Source organism: Alexandromys fortis, unplaced genomic scaffold, assembly GCF_014885135.2.
Source record: "Alexandromys fortis isolate MF-2015 unplaced genomic scaffold, M_Fortis_MF-2015_v1.1 scaffold_0, whole genome shotgun sequence".
NCBI lineage: Eukaryota > Metazoa > Chordata > Mammalia > Rodentia > Cricetidae > Alexandromys > Alexandromys fortis.
In genome coordinates, this window is record NW_026067949.1 from 8644343 (window position 1) to 8661598 (window position 17256).

Consider the following 17256-nt stretch of genomic DNA (forward strand, 5'->3'; position numbering starts at 1 on the left):
TGAGACCTCAAGAACAATGGCAATGGGTTTTTGATCCTACTGCACCTATTGGTTTTGTGGGAGCCTAGGCAGTTTGGATGCTCACCTTACTAGACCTGGATGGAGGTGGGTGGTCCTTGGACTTCCCACAGGACAGGGAACCCTGATTGCTCTTTGGGCTGATGAGGGAGGGGGACTTGGCTCGGGGAGGGGGAGGGAAAGGGGAGGCGGCGGTGGGGAAGAGACAGAAATCTTTAATAAAAAAATAAAAAAAAGAAAGCTGATACAATACACATTGGGCAGGGGCTTGTGTATCAAAGACAAAATATCTATGCAAGGAATAGTGAGATATAATGACTTATAGATACTCCTTTGTTATTTTTCATAATGGCAGAAACTTGTTGCTCTCAGACTATCAACCTGAATAAAATGTAACTCTGTGGGAGATGTAGATGACTACAATATGAATCTGCCTGCCATCTGAGATTATGTTCTTCCTAAGAACATTTCTCCTTTCCAGGCATCACTGTGAGATGAAATTTTCATGCAAAACATTAATTTTTAAATGGCAAGTCATCATTCTTAGAAATATCTCATTATTTTCGATGATGTACCTTTAGATTTATGTATCCAATTAACATGAATGATCAAAGAATTTTGAAGAGCCATAAATTTATTATTCTGCTTCAAATCCCTTTGGATTTGTTAAAAGAATTACTTGCCATGTAGATTTCTCTGTTTAGTAGATATTCTCTAATACAGAAATATTTTTGAATAGTTTGCATTTTTAATGTGGAGTGCTACCTCATCTGTACTGTATAATGATTTTGATTAATAAATAATACCAGTATATTGTTTGAGCACTGTAAACTACATGCCCACTACACCCCAAAACTCACCCAACCCCTGTAACTTCAGAGGAACTCTGAACTACAGGCTTCAACTGCACAGTGGACCAAGAGCTACAGCTGCAGACATAGGACCTCAACTACACACAATGGACCAAGACAGTGGGCCAAGAGAGACTTGAATGGCTCTCTAAGACACAGAGAGCCACTGTAAGGACTTGACCAAGAGGCAAATTGCTGGCACCAACTGGAGGAAGAGATGGGTAGGTGCCAATGCAAACATTCATTCAACAACCTGAAAAGCAGCAAAATAACACCTAACCCAGTGGCCACTCTACAGGAAGACTTGTAACATGAGGGCCTGCTTGTTGGTGTTTCTGTCCTGCCCAGTTCCCAGAGCCAGTAAGCCCCAAAGAAAATCACACAGAGAAATCTACATAAGTTATAAACTGATTGGCCCATTAGCTCAGGCTTCTTATTAACTCTTATAACTTATATTAACCCATTATTCTTATCTATGTTAGCCACATGGCTTGGTACCTTTTTTGGTGGGGGCAGGTCACATCTTCCTTCTTCAGTGCCTGGACAGGAAAGTGGAGAAATAGGCTTCCTCCTTCCCAGAATTCTCCTATTCTTATTGATCACCTCTACTTCCTGTCTGGTTTTCCCGCCTAAACTTCCTATCTGGCTACTGACCAATCAGCATTTATTTAAAACATAATTAACAGAATACAGAATTATCCCACACCAAAGACTTGATCTTCCTAACCCAGAAGAAGCAGAAGAAAAAAATATTAATAGAATTTTATGAGGATGATAGAAACCCTTAAAGAAGAAATGAAAAATTTCCTTAAAGAAATTGAGGAAAAGACAAACAAAAATTTGGAATAAATCAATACATCTCTTAAAGAAACTCAAGAAAACAAAGAAAAAACAAGCAAACAGGTGAAGGGTATAGTTTAAGACTTGAAAACTGAAATAGAGGCAATAAAGAAAACAGAAACCAAGGGAATTCAGGGAATGAAACATCTGGGTAAATGAACAGGAACTACTGATGCAAGTATAACCAACAGAATACAAGGGATGGAAAGAGAAAATCACAAATGTTGAAGATACTATAGAGAAAATTAGATTCCTCAGTCAAAGAAAACATTAAATCCAACAAATTCTTAACACAAAACATCCGGGAAATCTGGTGATGTGGGAATCCCCTCTGTATGTTGTGAATACCATTGGTGAATAAAGAAACTGCGTTGGTCTGTTGATAAGGCAGAACTTAGGTAGGCATGGAAAACTAAACTGAATGCTGGGAGAAAGGAGGCAGAGTCAGAGAGAAGCCATGGAGCCGCCACTGGAGACAGACACACTAAAACCTTGAAGGTAGGCCACAAGCCTCGTGGTAAAATATAAAATAATGGAAAGGGGTTAATTCTAGATGTAAGAGCTAGCTAGCAATATACTTAAGTAATTAGCCAAGCAATGATTTAATTAATACAGTTTCTGTGTGGTTATTTTGGGAGTCTGGGCATCCGGGAAACAAACAAGGGGCTTCTTACCACAACCTGAAACTCCATGAAAAAACCAAACCTAAGAATAATATGAATAGAAGAAGGAGAAGAACTATATCTCAAAGGCAAAGGAAACATATTGAACAAAATCATAGAAAAAAAAAAACTTTCCCAACTAAAGAAGGATATCCCTATGACAGTACAAAAATCTTACAGAACACCAAATAGATTGGACCAAAAAAATTCCCCTTGCCTTATAATAAACTAAATACAAGACATACATAATAAAGTATATTAAGAGCTGAAAAGGAAAAAAAGGTCAAGTATTGTATGAGGCCGCTTGTTTGTTTCCAGCTGCTCAGCCCCAAAATAATGCCACAGAGACCATATTATTTCCAATACTATTTGGTCAATAGCTTAAGTGTATTTCAGGCTAACTCATATCTTAAATTAACCTTTCTCCATTAATCTGTGTATCACCAAGAGACTGTGGCTTACCAGGTAAAGTTTCGGCATCTATCTCCTACAGGGCTACATGACTTCTCATTAACTGCCTTTTTCTCCCACCATTCAGTTTAATTTTCCTTGCCTAGCTCTCCTCTACCCTATAATGGGCCCAAAACAGCTTCTTTATTAACCAATGACATTTACAGCATACAGAGGGGAATTCCACATCAGTCAAGTAACATATTAAAAAAAAAACACACACAAGAATTACACTTGACTTCTCAATGGAAACCATAAAAGCCAGAAGGTCTTGGGCAGATGTGCTGCAGACACTAAGAGACCAGGGATAGAAACCCAGACTACCATACCCAGCAAAGCTTTCAATTACCATTGATGGAGGAAACAAGATATTCTATGACAAAACCAAATTTAAACAATACCTCTTCACAGACTCATCCTTACAGAAAGTACTAAAAGGAAAACTTCAATGCAAGGAAGCTAATAACACCCCAGAAAACTAAAACACAGTCAACAGATAACCTCACACCAGCCAAACCCCCCAAAAAGGAAACACACAAACACTACCACTGAAAAATAAAAGGAATTAACAATCATTGGCTATTAATATCTGTTAATTTCAATGGAGTTAATTCACCTATAAAAAGACAGACTAACAGAATAGATACCAAAACAAAGACCCATCCTTCTGCTGTAAACACAAAATACTCCTCAACCTCAAAGATAAACATTACCTCAGAGTAAAGGTGTGGGAAAAAAAAGAATTTATGTCTGACCTCCTTGTTTTTGCTAACATTGTTATGCTGTAGCTATCTTGGTAAAATGAATCACATAAAAAACTGTTATATTCTATAATTGTATAATATATAAGGACAAGGAAAATGAAGTTTCTGGTCTCTTTGTGAACTGTGTTTATGAGGTTAAAAAGTCTTCTTTTGAGAGTAATAAAGCTTCGATTAAAAGTTAATTTTTATTAAACCGTTAAAGACAATTAAGCTTTAAAAACTGTGCTTATGGTCATGCTAAGTATTTATGTACTTAATTATGAAAAACAGCTTTATTTAGTCTTCTGTATATGTTTCCAAGGTATAATCAAAAGCAAGTAACTAAAACAAACAAGCCAGGGTTGTTTGCTCAGATATACTTAATAGGTACTTGTCCTCAAACTTATCAGAGATCTGTTCAATATGGCATTTAAATTCTTTAAATTTACTATGATAGACAGATTCCAGATCCTAGCAGTGACTCCCAAAACCTCAGTAAAGTGGGACAATTAACTCCCCAGTGTCTTGCTTGTTAACAGCTTAAATTGGTTCTTGGCAGCAGACAAGGCATTGGGTCAGTTTTACTCAGTTTTTAGTGTTTACTACATAGTCTTAACTCTATTCTAAGATATATAAAAGTCTAAGGATGTAAAAGCTTAATTAAGTTCTGAAGATCTCAGAAAATGATTTAAGATATATAAATACAAGTTGTAAAGTTATAAAAATGATTAAGGTATATAAATAGTTGGGGATATTTTAGATTTCTATGTTATTGTTACACTGAGATTTCAAAGGTTTAGAATTTTTTTTATTGGGTTCTACATTTTTCTCTGCTCCCCTCCCTCCCCGCCTCTCAAAGGTTTAGAATTTTAACATTCATCAATGGAGTTCTGATAAGCGGATAGAGCGCTGACTACTTACTATTTGGTCACAAGCTCAAGATTTTAAATTTGCTGTGGTTATCTTCCAAGTATAAACTTAAAGGTGCTTTTAATTGGGCTAAAATCTCTGTCCAGTCTATATATTTGACTTTCTAGAGAGAAGAAAAGATGCTTTTGCTTTTTATAATGTGGATTTCAGTAAGTTTCAGGAGACAAAGAGGTAGTAAGACTTGGATTCACATCTCACAGACCAAGTGCACTCTAGATGAGTATAGCCTATGTTTCTGCCCCTGTCTTCTCCTGAGAATGGGATCCCTCCCCTCATCTTGAGACTCTTCCCTTCCCCCAATTCCTAGGACTGTAGGGTTTAAAGTTGTAAATGTAAGGTTTCCCTTTAAGTTCCTAAATTTTAACTCCTGTCCCTGGCCTATATTTGTTGAAGCATATTTCCCGGTGGCTGACACCACCCAGCGATCATCTGTGGACTGCAAACTGCTGAGCGCAGGACTTGCTGAAAGCTGATGTAAACCAGTTTAGCTGATGTGACTGCTCTCTGTCTTTTCATCTGGGTAGCTAACCAGATGCTTCTAATGAATGCCCCATTGCCTAGCCTTTGGCTAGTCTTTCAGCCTTCCTGATCTCTGACAGTGATGCCCTAGTTTCAGCTGCAAGTATTTACAGGAGAGAGTATATCACCTCTTGCTTCCCCCAAACAGGCTGAAATGCTAAGTCAAAAGAAAATTTCTTGCCATAGGAGACAAAGTGGCTACCTGTGATGCCAATTGGCATACCAGAAAAGTGGGCTCAAGTTTATCTATAAGTAGATTTATTAACTGAAATAGTTCAGCAATGTGGTAGGACACTTGGCCAGTTTTATGTGGAACAAAGGTATTATAGGGCTTTAAGGAAAATTGTTATTTATATACAAGCCATTCATGATTATAATCTGGTTAGACTCAAAGAAATATTGCCAAAAGGGAAGCTGAGATAAAAAAATAAATGGCTGGTGCCCATTTCCAGGCTCCTTCTATTAGTAACTGTGATGTTAACCATCCCAGGGCCTTTGACCCTCCTTCTGCTAATTATTGTTGGTCTTATATCGTTGATGCCTCAACTAGATGATAATTCCTATCTGGGTTCCATTGAGTTGATGGTTGTTAGATCCAAATATAAACAAGTACTCATCACAGAATCAAGAATTTGATCCAGTATACAAATCAAGGTGGCCAGGGGGTGGGGGCAGGGATATAAGACCCAAAAACTAACCTGTAAGCCTGTCCTGCTCAGGGCCCAGGTAATATCTTGGGATGCTGAGTTGTCATTCTTGGAAAACAACAGCTAAGCCAGATGGGAAACAATGGTGTCCACATGGGTTTGTCTTTTAAAAAGTCCTAGAATATATGTTTCAGGGCCACTCATTTGGGAATTCCAGAGAGTGGACCTAGCCAGAGTTGATCTACCTGGTCAGTATTTAATATTTAATTAAAGCTTGGTTCAAATTTGGCTCAAAGTGGTAGAATTGGTTCTTCTCTTACAATCTCATGACTAGCATGATCTTCATCCCATTATTTCCTCAGCCCTTCATTCATTCTCACGTTACTCTTATACAGTAAACGTGTCCCAAGTGCTATTATTCACTGTTCAGTCATCTGTGAACACAGTGAATAAAATGACAAACAAAGCCCTTTCTCTTCCTTTGGAGTTGACTTCCTCATGGTGTGAAAGACAGCCAAGCATAACAAGGAAGAAAAAAATGTTAATTATTTGATCGTCTTTAATAATGGAAAGAAATGAAAGTCAGAGACGAGCCATGGGGAAGAGTTCAATGTTACATTTTTAAGGTGAAATGCCCAGATAATGTTTTCATTTTTGCTTGTTTGCTTGCTTGTTTGTTTGTTTTCTGAAGACACAGAGAAAGAAGTGTGTGCAATCAGGTGGTTGGGGAGGTGGAGAGGATCTGGGAGGAGTTGTGGGGATAAAATCATGATCAAAATATATTGTGTGAAATGTATTTTTTTTTTCCCAATAAAGAAAGCCGGGCGGTGGTGGCGCACGCTTTTAATCCCAGCACTCGGGAGGCAGAGGCAGGCGGATCTCTGTGAGTTCGAGACTAGCCTGGTCTACAAGAGCTAGTTCCAGAACAGGCTCCAAAACCACAGAGAAACCCTGTCTCGAAAAACAAAAACAAAACAAAACAAACAAACAAACAAACAAACAAAAAACAAACAAAAAAACCAAGAAAGCAAAACATGGTGAGAATTAGAGATGTGGACTGTAGCAAAATGATTCCTGGGGACAGGGACTAGTGCATGATCCCAGAAGTCACAATGTCTGCTGTTCTGGTCGTCTACCAAGGAGGTCGCATAGCTAAAACAGAATGAGTCATAGAGATTGTGGAAGGGAAAGACAGAGAGAGGGAGGGAAGGGAGAGAGGAGGGAGGGAAGGAAGGAGAGCAGGACAATCAGAGGCTGGAACAACAACGCATGCTGCGATACATAACTTGTATTTCGGAAGCTTTCAGAACTGTGACAGGTATTTTAACAGGATTACCGACTTATTTTGAACATTGACCATGGTCAGGGGAAGAAGCAGTCCAGCCAGAGGGGCCAGCTCAGAGACTGTTGACTTCCTCTGGCAGATGCTATTATTTTCTTTTGCTGGGTTAGAAAGGTTACAACCAGGTAAAGGGCAAAGTCTACTGAGGCCACAAGCACAGAAAGAGGCAGTAGATGCCTCCTGTGTTGAACAAACTTCAGAGCTAAAATGCTCAGTCCTGTGAAATTTTCCTAGGCTGTAATTTATGTCCCTACTAGGGTCTATTCTATCACTATTTCCCGTAGAACGGAATGCTATGTGTTATGAGTCCTTTGTATTAAGCTATTGAAGTTCTCTCTTTGCATGATACTTTTTCTGTATGTAAGGTTTCGGTCTCTGTTATGTTAAAAAATAAAACAAGTTCATTCTCCATATTTGCCTGCTTTCTCTATACCTCTTGCCACTCTCTGACTAGTTGTACGCAAGTACTTTCTCTGCTGGTTGCCATAGTCTGCATACTTCCCATTTACCCCCTTAGCCTCTGCAGTCGGGGTACTGTCTATGCCTGATTCCCTTTATAAAAGTTGCTCAGATCAAACTCAACCATGACTTCCATATTCTTCTTCATTCTGCTGTGTCCTGAGGATGTATTCAGATCCTTACCTTCTTGGAAGATACTGACTTTTATGGATCCATTTTTTTACCTTCTGAATTGTTAATTTTCCTTGTACTTATTTCTATGTCCTTCCTGTGTCCTTCATGACTTTATTTCCTCCCATACCCCCCTGCTTGACTCATGAGGCTTTCCACTTTGTATGAACACACTGTTCCAAGTAATATCAATATGGGTTAACTCACTACTTTGTTGCCAATAACCTTCACATCTCCGTCATTTTCTCTGACTTTGATCTTCATATTTTTCCTTATTTCTTGATACTAAATGCTCACAGGCTACTTAAATGTTATTTTTCCCAAGCTGACAAGTTTTCCTGTAACAAATGACCTGATAATCTTGACAGACTGCTGGATAGTATCACCAATGCTTTCTCTTTCTTTTTTTTCCCCTACTATACAACACAGTCAATTATTAAAATCCTTTCAGTTTCTCACAAATTGTCAGATTTGTTTGTATGCTATCTCTTTGTTTACACTATTTACCTAGACTCTGGGATCTCTGCTGCCCTCTAAAGCCGAAAGACATCATCCTGAACAGGAAAACTCCTGAGAGGATGAGGACGAGGAGGCCACGGGTGACTCCAGAAGTGAATTTGTTCCCTGCACATTAATTTCCATATTAAGAGGGAAAAAATCACAGGGAAGGGTGCTGACTGGTGAAGGATAAGGCATTCCTAGGAGCTAGGCATATATTAGACACTTTTTAATTGCTCATGATTCAGCAGAACATCTAATTACGGCTGTAGCTGGTTCATATAGTACTATATTTAACTCCTCATCTTACAAGCCACACTTCATGTTGACTTTGCTTTATATTGTCCTTTTGCTAAAGAGACTATAGGATTCTATATTTGAAGATTAGCCACATCTTTTTGCTCTGGTTTCTCCTCACATGTAGCTGGGTATTACAGCAGTCTCAATGACAAGTTAGAGAAGACACGGTAGCATCTGCCTCTCTCCACTAATCTCTAACACGCAGGCAGCACCATTATCCTATGCCGAGCTTTATTACAACTAAAATCATAGCTCGATTTTTATTTATTTTCACAGTTGGAACGTTACAGTAAGAAGTTACTGGAAAGAAAAAGAGATAACAGAAAGTACAGCAGCTAGAACTGCACACACAAAAAAATTTAGGTTATAACCCAGATCTGCCACTGAGTTGATGTGTGACCCTAATCGAATCATTTAACTTCGCTAAGCCCCAGATTTCACATCTGTAAATTGAAGGTAATTGCATTTGCCCTAATTTTGAGAGCTGAGAAAAATCAAATGAGTACCACAATGCGCTTGGTAGAGCCTAAAGCCATTTTGAGGACTCCTTATAAAGGTCAGAAAGCAATGTGTATGGGAGAATCAATGTGCTGGGCACAGAGGGTAACTCTGATTAAATTGAAAAAAAGTCTTCTAGAGATTCAGTGATTTGAATGCAGCTCATTTTAATAATACACTTAAAATTCTATGAGCTTCTATGCTGTGCATTAATTCTTTTACATGAAGATTAAAAATGTAGAGCCACACTATGAAAGATTAAACCAAACTCAAGATTGCATGCATAACTCTAGCTGCGAATATGTTAACAAGTCCACATTTGTACTTACCTCCCTGTGGAAAGAACTGCGAGTAAATCTCCTTGAAGGTTTCTTCATTAACAACACCACTGGGGCATTCCTAGGAAAAGTGGCAAGAAGTGATGTTAGCGAAGTCTTCATAAAAGGGATTTTATAATTTTGAATAGAGTTGACTGCTATGCAAAGATGCATGAAGAAAATTAATCATCATTACTACACACACACACACACACACAGGGGTGGGGAGGGCATAAACTATTTTTCTCATGTATTCAAGAAATAAAATCTTGAAACTGAAGGTTTAAATATCTTTTCATATGGAGCACTGCCCTCGTTTGCAGGCTATTGCTGTGTTCCATGACGACTTTGGGAAGAATGGGTTAATTTTCTCTTACACGGTATCATTGAAGGGCATTAAGGCAGGAACTCAAGAGAGGAACCTGGAGGCAGAAAATGAAACAGAAAAAATGGAGGAGTTTTGCTTACTGTCTTGATTTCCGTGGCTTGCTCAGCCTTCCTTACAGCACACAAGGTAACCAGCTGAGTGGTCAGCTCCATTCGTGGCTTTTTCTTTTCTTTTTTCCCCTCCTTTCCCTTTTTGTTTTGTTATTTTACATTACACCCACAGTTTTCCCTCCCACCCCTCCTGCTGCTTCCCCTAGCCTCCCCTCCAGTCTCCCCCCCTAGCAGGTGGTGCTTGAGGAAGCAGAGGAAGAGCAGACATAAATATGATATAAATACACTATATATGACGTTTAAAAATACAATTAAAAAGTAGTTATTACTGAAAATAACTAACAACCCTTGTAAGGCTTAAAATAGTCACCACTTTGCTAATAAGCTTGTTTCGCAAATGTGAGCTTTGTTTATTCTGATAAGCCAGTTAGGTCTTCATTTGTAATCAGCTTCCTTGGAGGGATTTTCAGTTTTCTCATTTGTTCATGTGAGAAATATCGCCTTTGGTATACAAACAATTTAGACTGATAGCTTTGATGTGAGTTCCTATTTACAGAATCTGTCAACATATTAAATCAGTCAATGGCAGGTAGCTAGCTTATTTTCATTGTGGTAGAGTAGATCAGAAAGTACTTGGCTATCCAGTCAGTCGGAGAGGGCGATGTAAATGAGATTGGGACTTTCCACATTATTACAATTATTTTTAGATTAAAGGAGTTCTATGGAAACGGTAATGATTTCAAGATCTTAGAATATTGGAACAAAGGAAGGAGAAACAAACATTAAAAAAGAAAAACGGGCAAACCAAGGCATGGCTCATTCCATGTGCTGCTTTTTCTATGACCTGGAGCCCAAATAAGGCCGAGCCTTATTTTGGATGTTTCAGTGAATGTGCTTATGAACGCAATTTACACTTAAATATTGACCTTTTCTGAAGGAATTCATCTTTTGCCATGCTGGTGAGAGTCACTCAAATCTCCTTGCGTCTTGGAAAGAACAAACTCTGGCAGTCTTAAGCAGTAGAGGTCCCTGGTAAGCTGCTGTTGACGTCAGCTGCAACATGGCCACATCTTTGCCTCATAAAGGATGCCTTTTTATGTTGCAAACATTCCTTGATTGCATAGCCTGCTGGCTTCCCAGCTCAGAATTTGTACTGGCAAGACTTCTATGGTACTTTAGCAGTCAGTCATTCAGTCAGTCAATCATTTTCTTTTCCTCCTTCTCCTCCATTTCCTTCTCCTTTTCTGTTTCTCTCTCCATCCCACTCTCCTCCCTCTTTCTTCCATTCTCTCTCTCCCTTACTACCTTCCTCTTTCACCTTTTGTATACGTGAACATATATCTTTATACACAAATATAAAATTCATTTGTTTTTCTTATGGGAAACCATGGCTAATATATAAAAGAATCCAAACCAACACGTGCAACTTAGAAAAAAATAGCATATGAATACTCGATCACTCAAAAGTTTTGATTAAATAGCTCTTGTTGGCAGTAGTGGACGGCTTATAAGCACAAATGAACACGTTGTGGTTGGACTTCTCACACATGTAAATTGTGATTCATTAGCTACTCAGCCATGAGCCATCTGTTTGTGGCCACGAAGGGAAAGAAAACGTTTGGCTGTCTGCCATCAGGTGAGAAGTTTTTGCACAGTCAGAATTGGAAAATATCCTTCCAGCAAAAGTGATGCTGGCAAAAGACAAGGGTCAAATACAGACGGCTGTCTATATTCTGTAAATTGTCAGTTACCTTTCGTCTTGAGGCATACTTGATGAATGTATTTTATAATAAGAAAGGATTGGTAAAAATTTATTGTCTCATAAATGCTTGTTTTGCTCATATGTTTTTGTCTGGTGAAATAATTTTTCAGCAAATGAAATGCTTCATTGATTTTGAGGGCAGTAGGCCTCACCAGGTAAAATTTTTATATCCATTTCATATTCATTACATTAATTTTCATTTATAGAAATTATGCATTTATACAAAATCTAGGCTCTGGGACTATAGTAATAAGCAAAACAATGCTCTTTTCCTATTGGAGCCCAAGATTGTTATTCCTTTTTTAATTTTGCAAAAATTAATGAGGCCTATTAGGGCTGCCAATACAAGTGTGTGACCATCCACTGAAGTGTGTTAGACCTCTTAGCGACTATACCTTAAAGAAAAATAACACTCCCTTTCTTGGGAGCTATCAATTTACGACAGCTCTTCAGCTAGGGAAGTGGGATTTTATGCCCTCCTTCCCTATCCATGCTGGCATTTTGTCTTGCTGAGCTTCCATAGATCTTGGGTATAATACTACAACAGCTGTGAGTCCATATATACATTAGCACTTCGTGTCTGAGAAACACGATGTCCTTGTCATCCTCTACTGCCTCCCACTCTTATAGTCTTTCCATCCCTTCTTCCACAATGATCAGAGAGCAGCATAGCCGTCACATTTAGTGGTTGTGTGTGTGTATGTGTGAGATACTTTGCAATTGCTTATTCTCTGTGTCTTTTTAAGTTGTGGGTCTCTGATTATTGCTGTCTATTGCAAAAAAATGGATAATTTGAGATGCAATAATCTGCATGTTTAACAAAAAGTTAATAGGAATTGGTTTAAGAGTAATAGTAGTAGGTTTTCCCCTAGTAACCATGAACTACCTATCACAGGAGCTATCTCCTTACAAAACTAGGCATAGATGACATTTTGTGGAGCACGTCATAAATTCAATCAGGAAGAGTGTGGCCAGTCCCATAACATTTGTACTATTATTGCACCAGTGAGCACATCTTGTCAAGCAGATTATTATTGTAGCAGATAAGGTTCACAGCTGGATAAGATTAATAATCGCTTTCTCTTCCAATAGCATATATAGCATTTTCTAGTACAATGAAAACTGGTCAGTAGAGTTTAAATTTCCAGGTCAACATAGCTTGGTTTATTCATGTTCTATAACTCAAGCATATGATGTCTTCTGTAATATTGTCTCATGTTAAATTATGGAAGGTAACTAAGAACATTGTAAAGTAGTCTGTAATATTGGGGGGGGTGTCTGTGGGAACTCCCTGACCAACAGCCTCAATAGAGGTAAACTATTCCTGACATTTGACTTACTATTTGTTAGTCTATGGCAGCCATTAATGGTTATGCGCCCCTCTATATGGTAACTACATTTAAGTTCTTTTTACATAAGCATTACTGTATTGTAGGAAACTTCTCCAGTAGTAGCAGTATTTCCTATGACCTTTTCTTGTTAGTTATTTCTTCCTTTATCATTTTCTCTAACTTCCAACTCCATTTAACCATTCATTTTCTATCTCCCTTTATTTCTTCAGATTAATGTGTTATGTCTTCTGTCTTCTGCCATCCCATGACACCTTACTGATTGCTTGACCTCAAATGAGATGCACATATTAGTAGATTCAGACATAATATCCACAATTGAAACTTGCAACTTGGGCTGGAGAGATGACTCAGAGGTTAAGAGCACTGACTGCTCTTCCTGAGGTCCTGAGTTCAATTCCCAATAGCCATATGGTGGCTCACAACCATCTATAAAGGGATCTGGTACCGTCCTGCAAACATACAGTCAGAAAGAACACTATATACATAATAAATAAATAAATCTTTAAAAAAGAAAACATGCAGCTTTTGTCTTTCTGATCTGGGTTACCTCAGTCAAAATGAGTGCTTCCAAATGCATCCATTCACACCATTTATATAAGGTTTTATGCATGCTTAGTACATGCCTCACCAATTGAGCTACACTCCAGCCCTCAACAAGTTTTATTGAGTGACTATATTTTGTAAGATTTTTAAATTTACCTTATGTGTATAGGCATTTTGCCTGCATGTATGTATGCATACCATTTCCATGCCTGTTGCCTGTGGAGGTCAGACGATGTTACTGAATACCCTGAGACTGGAGTTACAGATGGTTGTGAGCAACCATGTGGGAGCTGGAAACCTAACCCAGGTCTTCTGCAAGAGCAACAAGTACTCTTATCTCCTGAGGCAATTCTCCAGCCCCAGTAAATGCTTCTCAAATATCTCATAGATCTCCTATTATTCTGAGAATATAGATACATAAAAGAGTTCTAAATAACTATGTTTTAATTCTTGTGTAATGTAAAGTTCATTAGAACCAAACCTACACTTCTCTCACTGTTTCAATTGTTATGCACTCTTGCTTTGGATACCCATTTTTTTTTCATTTTAGGTCTATAATCAGGGCCACAGCGTCTGAAGAATTAACTGTGGAAATGTGCTCTTTTGGAAAAGCAAGCAATGTCTAATTGACAACCAGGTTTTCCCATCATGCCTGTAATTGGGAAAGCCACACACAAATGGAGATAATTTTACTCAAAATTGGAGAAATTCATTACACACACACACACACACACGGAGAGAGAGACAGAGACAGAGAGACAGAGAGAGACACACACAGAGAATTGTTTTTTTTTTTTTTAAATAGAAATTGTTGCCTTTAGTTCAGTAAAGACTTTTATCTTCTTCACTGTGTAATTGTTACTCTCATGAGCAGATGGACACTAAAAACATTTATGGCAAAGGTTTGGCATTTGGCTTAAGACTGCTGTCAGTGCTTCTCCATCAAAGATTAGGGATGTAGAGGTTTCCAAGTGTCTATTGTTGCATTAATGTGTAATGACAAGTGTGTTTCCACCATTTTTGTTCAAACCCCTCACCATGATATCGTTAGACTCCAATAAACATGGAATGTTATTTTATTGTACATGACTGCTGTTAATTTGTCAGTTCTTGATGAGATCTCTGCCCTTTGTGACAATGTAGCTGTGCTACTAATGGCTCATTTGATTGTCTTAGCTGTACCATGACAATGTAATAAATATTGGAAATATATATTGTAAATACTGAACTTATTTTTCTTTCTTTTTTTCTTTTTGAGACAGTGTTTCTCTATATAGTTCTGACTATCCTGAAACTCACCCTGTAGGCCAGTCTGGCCTTAAATTTAGAGATTGCTTCTGCCTCTGCCTTCTGGGTGCTGAGATTAAAGGTGTGGACCCCCACTTCCCAGCCTAAATGTTTATTGTTTGTTTGTTTTAGTAAATGTTGACCTTTCATAATGACAATGTGATGATAATGACGAGCACAGGATGACTTCCTGTGTTCCAGGCATTGTCTTGAATGTTTGACACTGGTTATCTCATTTAGATGGCTAGATATTAATATTACCTCTAGTTTACAGATGACCAAAACTCCATAAGGGAAAACTACCAACAAAGCCATACTTAGGAAATGGCAGCCCAGAGTCCCTGCATGATAGATTCAGGAAAATTCAGTGTTCAAAGCAACTTTCAAGAAAATTCAATTTCATACTCCAGTTTTAACGGTACGGAGATCAAGGTCAATAAAGTTGTAATCATTTCCCCTAGTTACATAATAGGCTGCTGAGCCTTATCAGTAATCTTGTCTAATACACTTGTGCCAGAAATGCTCTTTCATCCCTGAGATTGTTGGTATTTTCTGCCATGGCAAATTTAGAGCAAGATAGTACAATGTTAGCAGTCTTGGTCTTCAAAGTCACGTAGAAAGCATAAGTGTTGTGGGAGTCACGGAAGAGTGTAGAAGGGGAGAAGGAAAGAAAGAAGGGCAGCGGAGAAAAATGTATAGTACAATAAAAACAATTAAAATAATAAATAATAATAATAAATGCTCATTAACAATAAAAAAGAAAACTCAAGTGTAAGTCCTTCTGCCATTTACAAGCTGTGTAAGTTGAGACAATTTGTTTTATTTTTCTGTGTTATTGTATTTCTCTGTAAAATTGAAATGACATTGGCCTCAGAGAGCTGGTATTAGACTTAATAAATAAAATGTACACAATGATCTCTCAGCCTCTACTTTGCCCTATTTGAATAGTTTACATGTTAACCAGACTTTGGTAGGCGGAGCTCTCTCATAGAATGGATGACTGTAACATCAATGCATTGTACCAAGGCTAAACTGTATCTATCAAAATGCTTGAACCCAAAATAGAATAGGCCTAGTAAAATGCAATATTTTTATTAAGCAGATTTATGAATTAGGTCTCTCCTCTTGTATTGAAAATTAAGTTTGTTCTATCTAATATCATTAGCATCGACTCTCAAATACAGAAGGATGCTGTAATTGTGAATAATAGCAGAGGAAACTAAAGGTCATGATTGTAGAAGTAAATGTCGATAGAAATTCAGGAGCCTTTCATTCACTAACTTAAATCAGAAGTATTCTCAATGAGGCTTGCATAAGAGAAAGCGTGTTAAAAATGGTGCCATCAAGGGAAGTGTAGGAATGGCACTTTGGAGGCAGTCACATCTATTCGTAGGAAATTTCTAAGAAAATTAGTTTGTGAGATGTGTTATTAGTTTTTATATTTTCACCTCATAAGGAGATCTTTCAACGTTTCATACAAACGTGTCCTAGCTCTGAGGAAATGTACTAGGAATGTTGTAATGGAATACAAATGAGATATAAAACAATACAGCAAATTATATCATCTATTCTAAAATTACTTCGCCACTCTTCTAGTTATCTCCTCTTGAAGAGTTGTCTCCTATCAGGTGTCATTCCCTCAACTTTAAGATTATAATTAAGCATTTATATATAGGCTAGGGAGAATTGTCCGTGGATAAAGGTATTGGCCATCAAGCAAGATAACCCTAGTTTGATCTGTAGGACCCATATGATGCAAGGGGAGAATTGACTCCTGGAATTTGACCTATAGATGTGTTATTAGTGGGTTGAGAAATGAGTAGACAAAGTTAGAAGGAAGTGTGGGGTAATCTTAGCACATGTAGAAGGGGAGTGAGTATGGATAAGATTAAAATACATTGTATTTATCTATAAAATTGGCAGAATAAATAAATACATTATATTAAAAAGTCACTGTGAAATGAATATTCTTTGGGCTATCTTTGTAATAGTTGAAATTGCATATTTAAAAATTTATGTATTTTATTAGCTCTTATACTCACCTGTGGTACAACTGAAGACCAATATATAATAGCCATTATGGGATGCTTAAACTGAAAACCTTGGCTTTCTACTACCAGAGTTTTGTGTTGCTGATTTTTTTTAAAAAACTATTCTTTCTTAGTCTAGCTGATAAAGAGAATAGATTGACAAAACTCTACATATGAGCAAAGGCAGATTGTAGGCAGAATTATACAAAAAAGCAAATCAAGGGGACTCAAGTTTTCAGGTAAGAGCCACAGAAGAGGGCATTACACCACAATTGGAAGAAAGAAGCCTTTCACATAATAAGAGAAGGCAAAAGATATGCTGGGTGTTCTGGGGGGGGGGTTATTTTCTTAAGTAGCATATTTTTTTGAGAGCCCATTACAATGAGGTGTGTGCAGATGGACACACAGAGAACCATGAGCAGCCTGCAACACTCTGTCCCCTTGCAATTGAACTTTCCTTTTCTGGAATATTAGTGAGTCCTGAATCGTTGATAATTTCATTAGGCCCATCATTGATGACCTTCCAATATGAGCATATACACATTCCTCGCTAGCTAAACCAATGTTATTGAATGATATTTTCATTACTTGTAGTAAAA

The 17256-nt window shown here is 37.8% G+C and overlaps 1 protein-coding gene across 3 annotated transcripts in view; it reads right to left on the reverse strand.

Annotated features, from left to right (window-relative positions):
* The window catches only part of Kcnip4 (potassium voltage-gated channel interacting protein 4), a 1036530-nt gene that overhangs the window by 29539 nt on the left and 989735 nt on the right, over positions 1 to 17256 (reverse strand). For all 3 annotated transcript variants that reach the window (XM_050150152.1, XM_050150151.1, XM_050150150.1), the window contains one exon: positions 9258 to 9327. In XM_050150152.1, coding sequence (XP_050006109.1) covers positions 9258 to 9327 — 70 coding nt within the window. The remainder of the gene's footprint in view (positions 1 to 9257; positions 9328 to 17256) is intronic.